Here is a 16,295-nt window from a genome sequence, read left to right as displayed (position 1 = left end):
CTGCTGCTTATGAACACAAGTTGGGAGCGGAACTACGATGGCACTTAACAGTGACTCCTTCGAGCTCATCTGCAGAAGCAGCTTAATTTCTAACTTTAATTTCTTTTCAAGGTGTCTGAGGTTCTGTCAGAGACACTGACCTAGCATCACTCTAGAGCTACACTCGGAATTCGGTTCCTTAGTGATGGTGGTACCCACTCCTGGGGGCTCACAACTGGCCACTTTTCGATATCCCAAGGATGTGGCCTAGAAGACAAGCGAACCTTCAGGGTTCCAAGGCTTTGTGGACCTATGGATGAGCTAACTCTTTGCCAGTGCCACTGACTGAAGCATCACTGGAGAAAGTGGAACGTTGGGAACAGCAGATTTGCTGTCAGGGGCTCTGTACTCAGCAAATCGTTCATGTATGTTTTCTTTCTTTTTCCCTCTCCCTCTCCTCTCTCAAGCGTTTGTTGCCTATTCTTGAGTCAGAGAACTCCGGGGAGGGGGGAGCAACGAGGCAGACTTTATCACTGCAAATCAACAAGTTCTTTTGTTATGTCTACCCTCTCACTGTGAAAGGGTGATGCCTCTCTGTTCCTTTATTGGGGAGAGAGAGAGCCTGTGGTGTGTCGAATTGTCGGGTGAATGATTAGTTTTGGTTGTACTGCAGATCATGGTCTTTCTTGGGGGCTTTGCTATTGCTTGCTTGGTGGGTGAGGGGTACTGATGCTTCTTTTGCTGTAGTAAGTTGGAGATGGGGAGGGTCATTGCTTTGCTACTGTTTGCAAGGGAGAGGGAGTAGGGGAGCTTTGGGGTTCTAAAACTTTTACTGTCACTTATTCTTTGGGGCACTCTTCTGTTTTTGTGGATGTTTGTGAAGAACAATAATACAAGAATTTCAGGTTGTATATTGTATACATTTCTCAAGTGTTATAGAGGTGAGTCAAAGAACAAAAACTCAACAACCTGCTAGGGGAATTCAGCTGATAAAGCAGCATCTGTGAAGGGGAAAAGAATTGCTGACTTTATCAGGACAGGAATTCCTTCCACCCCACCAACTCCACGCCATAAAGATGCTGCTTGACCCACTGAGTTCCTCCAGCAGGTTTTTTTGTTGTTCCAGATTCCAGTATCTGCAATCTATAGTGTCTTCAATGAAAAACCAATGCTTCCACAATACTGTTGATATGTTAAACACATCAACAAAGCTAGAAATATTGCAAGCTTTATAGCAGTTAGTCTGACTCCGTAAAACCAATGAAAATGAAGTGAGACTAATTTAGGCAAATACCTTTTTATAAGAACTCAGAAAAATGAGTAGATTACCTGGCCACTCAAGCCTGCCCTGCCATTCAATATGATCACAGCTAAATTGCCCAAAGCCTCAACTTCATCTCTGTGGCAGTTCCCTACAGCCCCCTATTTCTCAACTTTTCAAGATATTTCTACCTCCTATTTAAATATTTCTAGTGATTTAACTTCCACAGCCTTCCAGGGTAGACAGTGTCAGAATTTAGCAAACTCTGCGGGAAACAATTCTACGTACCTCAGTTTAAAAAGACCACTCCCTTATCTTATAATAATATCCTCTTCTTCAACACTCAACCAGATGTCTACACTGTCATGCCTTCCCTTAAGATCTTGTGTGTTTCTGTAAGATCAATCCTCATTCTTCTGATCTCTAAAGACCACAGTTTCAAATTCATTAGCTGGTGATCATAGCTCAACCCTCTCGCCCCAGGAAACAGCCTGCTGAATCTCTTTAGGAGTGCCTTAAAGAATTCCTTGTAGACTAGGGGTTGCAGACATTACTTCCTCACGCCTACAATCAGTCTCCTCCTCATGGAAAGATCCCTGGGATCTGGAGCTAGAGACCCATATTTCTTGGGTCATGGATTGAACAGTCTAGCTTTCCTTTCACATTGGATTCAAATGTAAGGAAATTATCAGGACTAGAAAAGCACACCAAAGAGTTAAAACACTACAGCATACAAAGAAGTCATAAGACCTTAAGACATAGGAGCAGAATTAAGCCATCTGTCCCATCGAGTCTCCTCCACCATTCAATCATGGAAGATCCTTTTTTTTAAATCTCCTCTTCAACCCTAATTCTCAGCCTTCTCCCCATAACCTTTGATGCCATGCCCAATCAAGAACCTTATCAGCCTCCGCCTTAAATATACCCTTAAATACGACCTGGCCTCCGCAGATACGTGTGGCAACACATTCCACAAATTCACCACCCTTTGGCTGAAGAAATTTCTCCACATCTCTGTTTTGAAAGGGCGCCCCTCTATCCTGAGGCTGTGCCCTCTTGTTCTAGACTCTCCCACCATGGGAAACATCCTTTCCACATCTACCCTATCTAGGCCTTTCAACATTCTAATGGTTTCAATGAGATCCCCCCTCATCCTTCTGAATTCCAGCGAGTACAGACCCAGAGCCATCAAACATTGCTTGTATGATAACCCTTTCATTCCTGGAATCATCCTTGTGAACCTCCTCTGGGCTCTCTCCAATGCCAGCACATCTTTTCTAAAGTTATGTTTTCCCATCCAAATTTCCAATCCCTCAGTCTCCTGTTAGTTAATAACCAACAATGTTTTAACTACGTCTCTCTGGTCCTAAAATGAACATGAATCAAAAGTCAAAAGTAGTAAATTTCTACTGATAAAGGATGAAAATGAAAGAAAAATAGTAAGGAAAAGGAGTAAGGGAAGATTCTAGAATTGAAGTTATTAATAAGTTAACACCTATAGTACCTTAGAAAAGTATTCAGCCCCAACCCTTTGTTCACATAAATGAGTACTACAATCAGGGATTTTGATCAATTTAACTGAAAATTTTTATTTGTGTATCACCTGCTCCTTTTTCAAAGTAGAGCCCAAAAAACAGGGAAAATTGTAAAGCATGAAAAACTAAAAATTCAAAAACTGAAATGTCAGCAGTTCAAAAGTATTCAGCCCCCTTTTTCAGTACTTAACTGAACCACCTCTCACAGATAGTACAGCCTTTTTGGTCAAGTCTCTGTTAGCTTTGCACATCATGATGAAGTAAGATTTGCTCATTCCCCCTTGCAAAATTGCTCAAGCTGTGCCAAGTTAGTTGGCGAGCATGCGGTGGAAAGCAACCTTGAGGTCTTGCCAGGTTAAGGCCAGGTCTCTTAACTGGGCCACTCAAGGACATTAATTGTCTTTATTTGAAGACATTCCATGGTTGCTCTAGGTCGTTGCAATGCTAACAGATGAACTTCCTCCCCAGTTTAAGCTTTCGGGCAGAGGTTAGCAGGTTTTTTTTAAAATCCAAGATCTCTCTGTATTTAGCAGCATTCATCTTCCCATCAATCCTGATCAGATTTCCAGTCCCTGCTGCTGAAAAGCATCCCCATAGCATGATCCTACCTCCACCATATTTTTACATTAGGGATGGTGTTACTTGGCTGATGCAGTATTAGATTTACACCACATGTACTGCTTAGTGTTCAGGCCAAAAAGTTCCACTTTAGTCTCATCTGACCACAAGACCTTCTTTCATACCTTTACTGTATCTTCTAAGTGATGCTTTGCAAAGTCTTGTTAGGCATGGATATGCCTTTTTCATCTTTGCCACTATTCCATAAATACCCTTTTTATGCAAGGCCTTACGAGACTGTGGAGCCATGAACTTCACCTCCAGTTGCAACCAAACTTCTGCAGCTCACTCAGAGTGACTGTTGGTATCATAGTAGCCTCTCTTACAAGCGCCATTGTTCTCCGATGACTAAGTTTAGAGCAGCGGCCTGATCTAGGCTGAATGACTGTGGTTTCATACCTTTTCTGCTTTTTCATGATGGACTGCACTGAGCTCCGAGATACACTCAGATGGTCTTGTATCCTTCCCCAGATTTGTTTCATTTCCCTGACTTGTCTTGAATGCTCTTTTGTCTTTGATTTGGCCTATTAAAAATCTACCATACTGTTGGACTTTACAGAGAGAGGGGATATTTATTCTTATGAATTCATTGAAAATAGGTAATCCTTCAATTTTCTACATCAACAATTTGGGTGAGTTAGTAAGGTAATATACAGCATTGCACTTGAGGAAAGTTGGCATAGTAATTACAAAGAGATGAATACGTTTTCAACCTCACAATTTTGGTTTTTAATATCTAGGAAATTGTTGACAGGTTTTGGATTTTTTTTTTCTTTTGATTTGACATGATGCATGTTTTGTAGATTAGCTCAAAAATTCCTACTTCAATATATTCCAAATTTAGAAAACGAGACAGTAAAATGTGAAAATAGTTGTGGGGGTGAATACTTTTTCAAGGCACAGTAATTAATTCAGAAAGTGCAAAAAAAAACTGCACCATATAGCCTTGAGCGAACATGGTTAACGCCACTAGCGCCAGAAAATTCCAGATAGGCAGTCTTCTTGGTTATCCCACGGCCTGATTGCTTAGGCTCCAAATTGCAGCCAAATCCTGTTACACGATCAGGACCAAGGGGATTTCGTCTACGATATTCCCTCCATTTCAAAGCCAGAGGTGTAAGGTGATTAGCTGGAATAATTAATAGATGGAAAACACAGAAGAGCGAGAGAGAAGTTTAGAAAATGAAAATGCACAAGAAAAGGTTTTACTCTGATTAAGCAAATACTTTTGCATTAAACTTAAATACAACTCAACCAACATAATTGGATTGTTGTTAAGAATCATCATTCCTGATTTCATTACTTTGGCTACGAATTTTGCATTTTTACTTTAATTAATGAAGTTTAACTATCTTATTTAACTTCCTGTTCCCACTTAAGTTTGCAAAGATTCTTTTACAATTACTGGAAAATAATAACCTTTGCCTTGTAACATAAACATTTATTTCATATATACAGAGGCATGCAAAAGTTCGGGCACCCCGGTCAAAATTTCTGTTACTGTGAATAGCTGAGTGAGTAAACGATGAACTGATTTCCAAAAGGCATAAAGTGAAAGATGATACATTTCTTTAATATTTTAAGCAAGAAAACTTTTTTTATTTCCATCTTTTACAGTTTCAAAATACAAAAAAAGGGCCCGAAGCAAAAGTTTGGGCACCTTGCGTGGCAGTACATAGTAACACCCTCTTTGGCAAGTATCACAGCTTGTTAATGCTTTTTGCAGCCAGCTAAGAGTCTTTCAATTCTTGTTTGGGGGATTTTTGCCCATTCTTCCTTGCAAAAGGCTTCTAGTTCTGTGAGATTCTTGGGCCGTCTTGCATGCACTGCTCTTTTGAGGTCTATCCACAGATTCTCGATGATGTTTAAGTCAGGGGACTGTGAGGCCCATGGCAAAACCTTCAACTTGCACCTCTTGAGGTAGTCCATTGTGAATTTTGAGGTGTGTTTAGGTTCATTATCCTGTTGTAGAAGCCATCCTCTTTTCATCTTCGGCTTTTTTTACGGACGGTGTGATGTTTGCTTCCAGAATTTGCTGGTATTTAATTGAATTCATTCTTCCCTCTACCAGTGAAATGTTCCCCGTGCCACTGGCTGCAACACAAGCCCAAAGCATGATCGATCCACCCCCGTGCTTAACAGTTGGAGAGGGGTTCTTCTCATGAAATTCTGCAAGCTTTTTTCTCCAAACATACCTTTGCTCATTGCGGCCAAAAAGTTCTATTCAAAGGTTCAAAGGAACATCTAAACAAGCCTGTTGCATTTTGGAAACAAGTCCTGTGGACTGATGAATTTAAATTAGAACGTTTTGGCCGCAATGAGCAAAGGTATGTTTGGAGAAAAAAGGGTGCAGAATTTCATAAAAAGAACACCTCTCCAACTGTTAAGCACGGGGGTGGATCGATCATGCTTTGGGCTTGTGTTGCAGCCAGTGGCACGGGGAACATTTACTGGTAGAGGGAGGAATGAATTCAATTAAATACCAACAAATTCTGGAAGCAAACATCACACCATCTGTAAAAAAAAGATGAAAAGAGGATGGCTTCTACAACAGGATAATGATCCTAAACACACTTCAAAATCCACAATGGACTACCTCAAGAGGCACAAGCTGAAGGTTTTGCCCTGACAGTCCCCTGACCTAAACATCATCGAGAATCTGTGGATAGACCTCAAAAGAGCACTGCATGCAAGACAGCCCAAGAATCTTACAGAACTAGAAGCTTTTTGCAAGGAAGAATGGGCGAAAATCCCCCAAACAAGAATTGAAAGACTCTTAGCTGGCTACAAAAAGCGTTTACAAGCTGTGATACTTGCCAAAGGGGGTGTTACTAAGTACTGCCACGCAGGGTGCCCAAACTTTTGCTTCAGGCCCTTTTCCTTCTTTGTTATTGCGAAATTGTAAAAGGTGGAAATAAAAAAGTTTCCTTGCTTAAAATATGAAAGAAATGTGTCATCTTTCACTTTATGCCTTTTGGAAATCAGTTCATCTTTTACTCACTTAGCTATTCACAGTAACAGAAATTTTGACCAGGGATGTCCAAACTTTTGCATGCCACTGTATGTTTATTTTGAAATGGCTTTGTTGGTTCAAGAAAAAAATGGCCCATTCTAAATAATGACGCCAATTAAACCATAAAATTCCACTGATAAGTTACAACTGTTGTCAGTAACTGTGAACAGTTTGGTCCATACCCTGCTGAAAAGTAGTAGCAATAATAGAATAGAAGCAGTCCTTGTTCCTGCTCTGCCATTTAATAAGATCATGGCCAATCCTTTATTGTACTGCTAGTTTCCTGCATTACTTTCATTTCCTTTGATTCCTATTATATTTATTTTTCACCATCTTGAATATTCTCAGCAAACTGAACTTTAACTGAAACAGTCCTCCTGGATACAAGATTCCAAAATTCCCTGTAACCCTGGTGAAGAAACTTCTTCTTACTTCTGTCCAGAATGGCCAGTTACTTGAGATTGTGACCTCTGGTTTTCAATATTCTACTTGGGGATAATATCAACCGGTATCTATTCTGTAATGCAAGATAAGCATGTATATGTTTGAACGAATTGTCTCATTTTCTGTACTCAAAGGACACAGACTTCCTCTACTTAATCTATCCTCAATAAACCCACTATCTCAATTCGATGAAGCCATGTTGCATTCCCTTTCTCACAATTATACTATACCTTACATAGGATGATCAAACCTGTATACAGGCTTTCAGATGCAATTTCACCAGGGCCCTATGCACTTGGGACAAGATGTCTTTAATCTTAGAAGCTCTCTTATAACAAAGGTCATCATACAGTCTGCCCTCCTAATTGCCTGCTGAATTTGAACGTTAACTTTCAATGATTTGTGCATGAGGATGTACAGGTGGTTCTGAATAACAACACATTTCAATCTCACCTATTCCATTTTCTGTTTCTTTTTAACCAATATTCATGACACTACATTATATGCTATCCAGTATAAACCCATCTGCTCACTTAGCCTGTCTATATCCTACTTAATTAAGCCTCTCCGCATACACTTTATATCATTACAATATTTGGATATATTACATAATCCCTTCATTGATATAGTTTGCAAACAGCTGGGCCCAGCTCAACTCCTGAAGTATTACAACCACATAATAATTTGTTTTTTCCCTACTTTTCCTTCCCTATCTATTAACCAATCATTAAACTAGGCCATATCTGTGCCATTTAATTTTACTTAATAACCTTTTTTGTGGCACTTTATTTCAGGGTTTCTGAAAGTGTAAATACGCATTATCTGATTCACCTTTATTTTTTCCATTAATTACAACTGCAAGAAGTTCATAGGATTTGTGAAACATGAGTTCCCTTGCACTAATCTATGTTGACTTAATTCAATTCTATTATTATTTTCCAAGTGCCTGCAGCCAATTTCTTACTAATGAAGACTACCATTTACCCAGTACTGATGTCAAGCTAACTAGTCAAGAGGGAAATTAAAAGGAGGCAGTTCAGTCCATCAGATTCATGCTAGATCCCAACAGCATGAACTCATAAGTCCTATTCCTTATTTGTATTTTTCTTACATGCCTACCAAGTCCTCTTTGATAGGTGGGCAGTCACCTCTCCACGGGAAGATCCCCATTATCTGGGGCTACAGTAGCCAATTAATTAGTAGTTCTCTAATTTCTTTCTTCCACATTTTGTAAATAGTAGGAGTATGCATTTTTATATCCCAGTCCATGGGAACTGTTCTAGAACTGATGGAATTTTGGAAGATGACAAAATGTTCGGCATAGCATTGTGGGCCGAAGGGCATTTATTGTGCTGTAGGTTTTCTATGTTTCTGTATCTTTCGGAATGGTAGGATGTAGATTATCAAATACTGGGAATTTATTGCCTTTCAGTCCTGTTTATTTCTCCAATACTACTTTCCACCAGTGCTAGTTTCTTCCAGCTGCTCAGTCACTTATTAGTATGTTGCCAGAGGATACATTTACTCCTTTCATATCTTGGCACCTACAACAAGGTCAAAACAGCCAAGTCAAGTTCTAAAAGAAGTGAATGAATAGCTAGGATTCTCACTAGGACAATTATTTCAACAGACTGATTGGAGCTAAAAGACATTGTAATAAATTACTTCAGATTTTGACATTCTGTTGCGTTACTTTTAGAAAGAAAAGTCAGATATGTACCAGCAGTGAAACCGGATGCCATATGCTGAAGTAGTGCTGCTTTTCCACTTCTGCTTCTGTTATCCCATTGATGGTTCATATGATTCTTGATACCATTTACCGTTCTGATAGCTGGTGATGGTAACATTGTTTTCTGGGAAGAACAAATGGAGTTCTGTGCAGTTTGAAGGTTTTTTTCCTCTTTATTCTGGGTCTCCTTTGGACTCCTCCTTTCATCTCTGACCTGTGGAAGGTGGCTTTTGTTTGGTGAAACAACTTTTGCTGGAGGTGATCGTATTGGAAAGAGATTTGCAGATAAAGGACAGGATCTACTCCTTGGAGGGTGGCTACCAAAGTTTCTTTCTGATGACACTGCAGAAGATGATGAGTCTCCACTCTGCAAGATGGATACATCATTTTTTATAGGTGAGTAACTACCCAATGGTGAGGGCCTAATTCCATCTGGCATGGGTCTCCGTAAGCAGTACTCACTTATGGGAAAAGAGTTCCCTGCTTTCTCATTCTCATTTGTGCTGAATCCATTCTGTGATTGTCCTATTGTTGCTACATTTTCCAGTGACAACATGCCACCAGAAGAACTAGATGATCCACTTGAATGCTCATTTGTTGTCAGCTGACTATTTGGAATACTGTACATATACGTAACTGAAGATTTACTGTGGTTTTGCACTGGCCGAACCCTGGGAAGCTGTTTGCTCAGTGGATGGTGAAGAATAAAAGGTTGAATGGGCAACGTAGTAGGACGCTGCTCTTTACTATAACGAATAACTGCTTTGCCTTCTGTTCCAGCACCTGTGGTACCAAAAGAAGATAAAAAATGAAAGATGACCAAGACCAAAAAATGACAGACAAGAAAAGTGGATTAAGTAAGTTTTAAAAATATTTAAGTTGCCCTGAAAGAAACTTAAAATAAGATTTTTGAAAATACAGTTAAATGAAAAGAGACCTCATAGATAATGTTTTTACAACAAAATTATGTTTGGAAACAATGCTCCAAATGACAAATAACCATACTGTGCATCTTTATTAGTGATTCTTACTCAACAAGAGAATTGTAAAATTTTAACAAAGACTGAGATTTAGAATTTGTTTAACATATTTTTACCATTTGATGTGGTTAAATGTGGTGTGTCTATGCCAGTTTTGAGGATGGGGGAAAAGGGTCCTGTTAGAGTGAGTTTTTGGGTAGGTGATTCATTTACACTTAAATGACTTTGACTTTTGGCCACCAGTCTTCTGTTTGACAAAATACTGTGGATTGAGTTCACAACAATGCATTTCCTAAAAGCTCTGAATATCGGAATACTAGCCAGACGCTGCAGGTGGAAGGGTGAAGTTTACAAGTAGTTTTGAAGACAGCCTTATCTATACTTTATAAATATTAATTGTCCTCCATGTTAGCACGTAAAATACCAAATAAATGTATTGTGGATTTGACTTGCACTCCTAAAGGCTGTGAGCACCAACCCAGACATGTTGGCGTCGGGAGGAAAGGATGAAGTCAGAAGGTGTGATGTTTTGTATGTAGTTTCAAAAGGAAGCATTGTCGGGGGTCATGTGATGTCGTACCATTGATTGGGCGCTTCCCTGAATAACTCCTAAAAAAACTTCTTCACAACCTGTTTATAAGGCTCTCATATAACCTCAATAAAAGCAATGGTTAAAACAAAAAATCGTGGAAATCCGGCCCTGCACTCCCAGGAGCATCTGGAGTTGAGGGACGCGGGAGCAACGGTGAGGAGGCCTGCTCGTCGGATGGTTCCTCTGAGCCTGTGGAAGGTCTGAGGACAGCGGCAGCACGGTGCAGTGGTCTCGCGGCCGCGATTCATGAATTGGCCGATGCAGTCCGGACTTTAACCAGTAGGATGGACAAATTCAAGAGTCATTTAGACATTATCATGCAAGAATCTAAGGAAATGAAGCAGACTTTGGAATCTTTAAATTTGCAAACTTAGGATTTAGAAAATAATACGAAGGATGTTGTGAATAGATTACAAAACCTGGAAAAAGAAAAAGATTCCTGGAGGACTGAGAAAGTAAAAATAATGGATAAACTGAACTCCCTTGAAAACTATAGCAGAAGAAATAATATCAAAATAGTGGGTTTAAAAGAGGGATTGGAAGGAAGAGACGCAGTAACTTTCTTTCAAGAATGGATCCCCAAAGTTCTGGGGAAAAAGCATTTTGACAAAGAATTAATTATAGGAAGAGCCCACAGGACTTTAATCCCCTGACCACCTCCAGAGCAAAGGCCGCGCTCTATACTTATACGCTTTTTGAAGTATCAAGATAAACAAAAAGTATTACAAGCTGCTGCAATAGAGGCCAGAGAGAAAAATGGCCTACTGGAGTTTGACGGCGGAAAGATATTCTTCTTTCCAGATATTAGTGTGGCCTTGTTAAGAAAAAGGAAAGACTTTGACTTAACAAGGAGGTTATTAAAGAATAAGGGTCTTCAATATTCTTTATTATATCCAGCAAAGCTAAGAATTCCTCTGTCGGATGGAAGGAGGAAATATTTTACTAACCCCCAGGAGGCGATAAACTTTATTCAAAAAATACCTGAGACATCGTGATTCAGAATATTCTTCTGGAACAAGAGGCCTAGAAAGATGTATCTTGGACAAAATATATGAAGAAAATTATTTAATTTTCTTTATTAATATAGATTAATTATAACAACACTATAATTTTGAACTTCAAGTCTGTATGATTATGGATGAAGACTATTATGATTTAAAATATTTATTATGGATGGTCTTTTTGAATTATACTACTTAGGATCTATATAGTTCATCTAATTTTGTTATAACTATTATGAATAGTTTTGATTATATAGATGTCATCTTTTGATATGTTTAATTTTCGGTATGCTGGATATGAAGTAAGTTAATTTAGGGTTATATTTAGTAAGTTTCTTTGAATTCTATTCTTTATTCGGATATATTGCTATATTAATGATATTTACTCTCAATGTTGTAGATTATATTAGATATTTAGTAATAACGGGTGTGGAATATAATTTATTTTTACAGATAAATAATTAAGGAGTTATTGGGGGAGTGGATAATTTTTTCATCTCTTTTTTTAAAAAAAGATTAATTATGTTATATGTTAAAGAATGTCCATCTTTAGTGTGATGCTTATTGGACCCCACAGTAAGAGGGGTTAAGGCGCCGTGGACTTGGAGCGCCAGTTGGGAGAGTTTTTCCTCCCTTTTTCTTTTTTTTCTTTTATTTTCTTTCCTCTTTGGTTTCCTCTCTATTTTCTATACTCTATTGAGAATGGCACCAAATATCTCAGAGTCACTCAAAGAAGTGGGATTAATTTATACTTTTTTTGCGGGCAGGATTTATCAAATCTGATAACTATGAATAGAGCAATTAAATTTTTAAATCTTAATGTTAATGGGATAAAAGCACTGATAAAAAGGAAAAAGGTCCTGACATATCTTTGAAAAAGTCATATTGATATTACCTTTCTTCAAGAAACTCACCTTACAGTGACAGAACATAACAAATTAAAGAGAGGATGGGTTGGTCAAGTAATAGCGTCCTCCTTTAATTCTAAAGCCAGGGGAGTGGCAGTATTGATAGGGAAGAATTTGCCAGTGTAGGTGGAGGGTACTATCAGAGATCCGGCTGGGAGATTTGTTATGGTCAATTCTCAAATATATTCAGAATCCTGGACACTTTTGAATTTATATGCCCCCAATTATGATGACAAGAAATTTATCCAAAATATTTTTTTGAAAGTTGCTCGAGGATATGAAAATATCTTAATTGGAGGGGATTTCAATTTTTGTCTGGATCCAATTTTAGATAGATCAGTTAAAAGTCGTGAAGGTCAGGGCAGCAAAAACCACCCTGGCCTTCATGAATATAATAGATGCTTGGAGATGGCAGCATCCAAGGGAAAGAGACTACTCTTTCTATTCAAAACAATATGATTCCTACTCTGGAATTGACTTATTTCTAATATCAGCTAAATTAGAAAGTAGGATCATTGAAGCAGAATATGCCGCTAGACTATTATCGGACCATTCACCTTTAATTTTATCAACTGAAATGCCTGGTAAACAAAAAACATTATATAGATAGTGGTTTAATCCTTTGCTGTTGAAAAGACCAGAGTTTGGCAGTTTTATTAGAGCTCACATAGAATTGTTCTGTGAGACGAACTCACCCTCTACTGCCAATAATTTCTTATTATGGGACACATTAAAAGCATACTTAAGAGGACAGATAATTGGATATGTTAAGGGTATAAAAAATAAATATGTAACAGAATTAAATGAATTGGAGAAAGAAATAACACAATTAGAAAAAGATTGTCAGAACTTAACAACAGAGGAAAATTATAAAAAAAATTTAAAAAATTAGAGTGTAACACAAAGCAAACCTATAGGATAGAAAAAATGATACTAAAATCAAAACAACAATATTATGAATTAGGACAGAGAACCCATATAGTACTACCTTGGCAACTGAGGGTGGAAGAAACCTCCAGAACAATAAATGTGATTCAAACAGGGGAAGGTAAGATTTCATATAAGCCAAAAGAAATAAATGATACTTTTAAGCTGTTCTATTCGGAACTACCATTGTTTGTATATAAATCAGAATCAGTGGGTGGCTCACTGAAAACTGATGATTTCCCGTCTAATTTACAACTTCCCAAATTGAGTCAACAAAGTCAGGAAGAATTGAATACCCCTTTCTCTAGGGATGAAACTGAAAGAGCCCTAGGTTTATTACAGGCTAATACATCGCCAGGAGATGATAGTTTCCCCCCTGAATTTTATAGAGAATTTAAGGGTCAATTAATGCCCCTTTTTATGAGGGTTGTGACTCAGGCTAAGGAGACCTATACTCTACCGGAATCCTTTTCAACAGCAATTTTTCGTTAATTCTTTAGAAGAATAAGGATCTGTTAAAACCAGCATCTTATAGGCCTATCTCACTTTTAAATGCGGACTATAAAATTATAGCAAAGGCATTGGCTAATAGACTAGCTCGATATCTGCCAAAATTGATTAAATCTGATCAAACAGGATTTATTAAAAATAGACAATTATCTGATAATATTGGCAGACTATTGACTATATCACATTTAGCTAGGATGAAGGTGGACCCGACTGTAGCAGTGGCTTTAGATGCTGAAAAGACCTTTGATAGACTGGAATGGGATTTTTCATTTAAAACAATGGAAAAATTTGGTATCGGCCAAATATTCATAATTTGGATAAAAGCACTTTACCATCAGTCTAAAGCCGAAATAATTACAAACGGGCAGATTTCACCAGTTTTCTCTCTACATAGATCCAGTAGACAAAGTTGCCCACTATCTCCAGCTCTATTTGTTCTGGCAATACAGCCATTGGCTGAGGCTGTTAGATGGGATCCAGACATAAAGGGGTTTAAGGTGGCCCAGGAAGAATATAAAATTAACTTATTTGATGATGACATTTTAGTATATTTGGCTGACCCGGCCGGCTCTTTGGTAAGACTTAGGGCCTTACTGGACAATTATGGTATAGTCTCGGGATATAAAATAAATTGGAATAAAAGTGAAATTTTACCTTTAGGTAGAGGAGACTATGCCCAGTATCAATATGGCACTCAGTTTAGATGGGTTAAATTCAACATGAAATATCTGAGGATTAAGTTTAATTGTAATTTGGAAGACCTTTATAAACAATTATCTCCCCTTGCTGTGGAATGTCGAGGAGGACCTACGTAGGTGGATAAACCTTCCCATCATACTGATGGGCAGGGTAAACCGTATAAAAATGAAGATAATGCCAAGACTTCAGTATGTTTTTCAGTCTTTACCTATCCCATTACCCAATAATTTATTTTAAGATTTTCAATGGACATATTTGTTTATTTTTATGGTCAGGTAAAATATCTAGAATCTCCATGGAAAAATTGACCTGGGACTATAAATTGGGAGGGTTAAAGTTACCAGATTTTAAAAAATATTATTTAGCTGCACAAGCACATTTTATTGCTTCTTTTTTTCCTTCTTGGGTTACAACTGGCTTACATATGGTGGAAGAGATGGCGGAAGAATTTATATATAAATGGGACTCCAAATTAATTAAAAAGAAAACAAATAATCCTCTACTGAGACATGTAATTTATATTTGGGAAAAAAATTAAACAATTTATGGGTCTAAAAAAAGGAATATCCTCAAAGACACCTCTATCTCAGCACAGACTAATACCCATGACTCTGGGTAATAAATTTCTGGTCACCTGGTATCAACACGGTATCAGGCGCATTGAAGATTGTTATAATCAGCAGAAGCAATTTATGTCTTTTGAGGCACTTAAAAATAAATATAATTTATCTAATAACACATTCTTCTGCTATCTCCAATTACGATCTTTTTTGAGGGACTGTTTGGGTCCATCACTGGCCCTACCAAGGTGCTCAGACATGGAGATTCTAATTTGAAAGGGGAACTTACAACTAAATTTATTTCTAATATGTATTCTTTATTGCAGGATCGATGCCCAAAGCTTGGTATATGCAGATCAAGGGAGAGATGGGAGTCAGATTTGGGCACTGTAATTGATCACCAATGTTAGTCACATCTATGTTTGGATAGTGTTACCACTCTTATCAACTCTAGATACAGAATGATACATCTTAATTTTTTACATCAGTTGTTTCCCACACCTGAAAAAATACATAAAAATAAACCAGAAATTTCTGACAAGTGTTTCAGGTGTGGCATAGATATTGGTACCTTTTTGCATTCCACCTGGCTATGCACGAAACTGAGATCTTTTTGGATAGATCTGGGTAGGTACTGGGAAAGATTCTGGGGATGGATTTCCCTCTAGACCCAGAATTGTTTCTTCCGGGGAACTTAGCAGTTTTGAAAGTTAACCTCCCCAGGAATAAATATAAATTTATTAAAATTGTGTTGTCAGTGTACAGGAAATGCATAATGGTAACATGGAAATCCGATTCCCTTGTAAATATTGATCGTTGGAATAAAGAAATGCAAAGTTGTATACCCCTTGAGAAGATTACTTATACCCTTAGGAATGGATACACTATGTTCATTGAGATTTGGCAACCATATTTGGATTACTTAACTGCCCAGATTGTTTAATTTATTTATTTTATTTTTTTTAATTAATATATCCTTTATTATAAGCTAGTTGCTTTAATTTGTATTTTAAATTGACTCTGAGAGCTGGATGCCTACTCTTCTTTTTCTTTTTTCTTCTCTCCTTTCTTTCCTCTGTCTTTTATGTTTTTTTTTCTCCCTCCTTTTTTCTAATGAGGGGAGATGGTGTTGGGATAGGTGTTTTTTCTCTCAGACTTATTAATGTATTTGAATTAATTTTTTTTCAATATGTATTAATTGAGTCCTTATATTTCTTCTTTAAAAAATTAAATAAAATATAAAAAAGGAAGCATCATCTATGCATTGTCTATAACTTTGTAAATAGTGTTTGCCCTTTGTGTTTAGCATATAAATATCGAGCCCACATTGGGTTAGCAGACCTTTCCACCGAAAGCGTCTCCGTCCGTACGATGCCTGCTGTACCTTGTTGTGTCGAATAAAGAAGCTGCTTTGTATCTACCAGTAACCCTGTCTCTCCACTGATTTCATCCACGCCACAACAGGTCCGATAATGTAATGCAAACAGGCAATTTTGGACCCTGTAAGCATATTTATACACATAGCATAAAGAAGATTTT

The 16,295-nt window shown here is 37.8% G+C and overlaps 1 protein-coding gene across 4 annotated transcripts in view; it reads right to left on the bottom strand.

Annotated features, from left to right (window-relative positions):
* Positions 1–16,295, bottom strand: part of rusc2 (RUN and SH3 domain containing 2) — a 117,903-nt gene that overhangs the window by 38,841 nt on the left and 62,767 nt on the right. For 2 of the 4 annotated variants that reach the window (XM_072252485.1, XM_072252483.1), the window contains exons 3-4: positions 8,571–9,362; positions 4,331–4,522 (exon numbers count right to left, since the gene is read on the bottom strand). The exons of 1 other annotated variant lie outside the window; for it this stretch is intronic. In XM_072252485.1, coding sequence (XP_072108586.1) covers positions 4,331–4,522; positions 8,571–9,362 — 984 coding nt within the window. The remainder of the gene's footprint in view (positions 1–4,330; positions 4,523–8,570; positions 9,363–16,295) is intronic. One more of the 4 variants, XM_072252484.1, reaches the window with a different exon arrangement.

The sequence above is a fragment of the Mobula birostris genome, chromosome 3 (assembly GCF_030028105.1).
Source record: "Mobula birostris isolate sMobBir1 chromosome 3, sMobBir1.hap1, whole genome shotgun sequence".
NCBI classification, from domain to species: Eukaryota; Metazoa; Chordata; class Chondrichthyes; order Myliobatiformes; family Myliobatidae; genus Mobula; species Mobula birostris.
The sequence above is the reverse complement of the archived record's forward strand: the minus strand, read 5'-3'. Positions and strand labels throughout refer to the sequence as shown.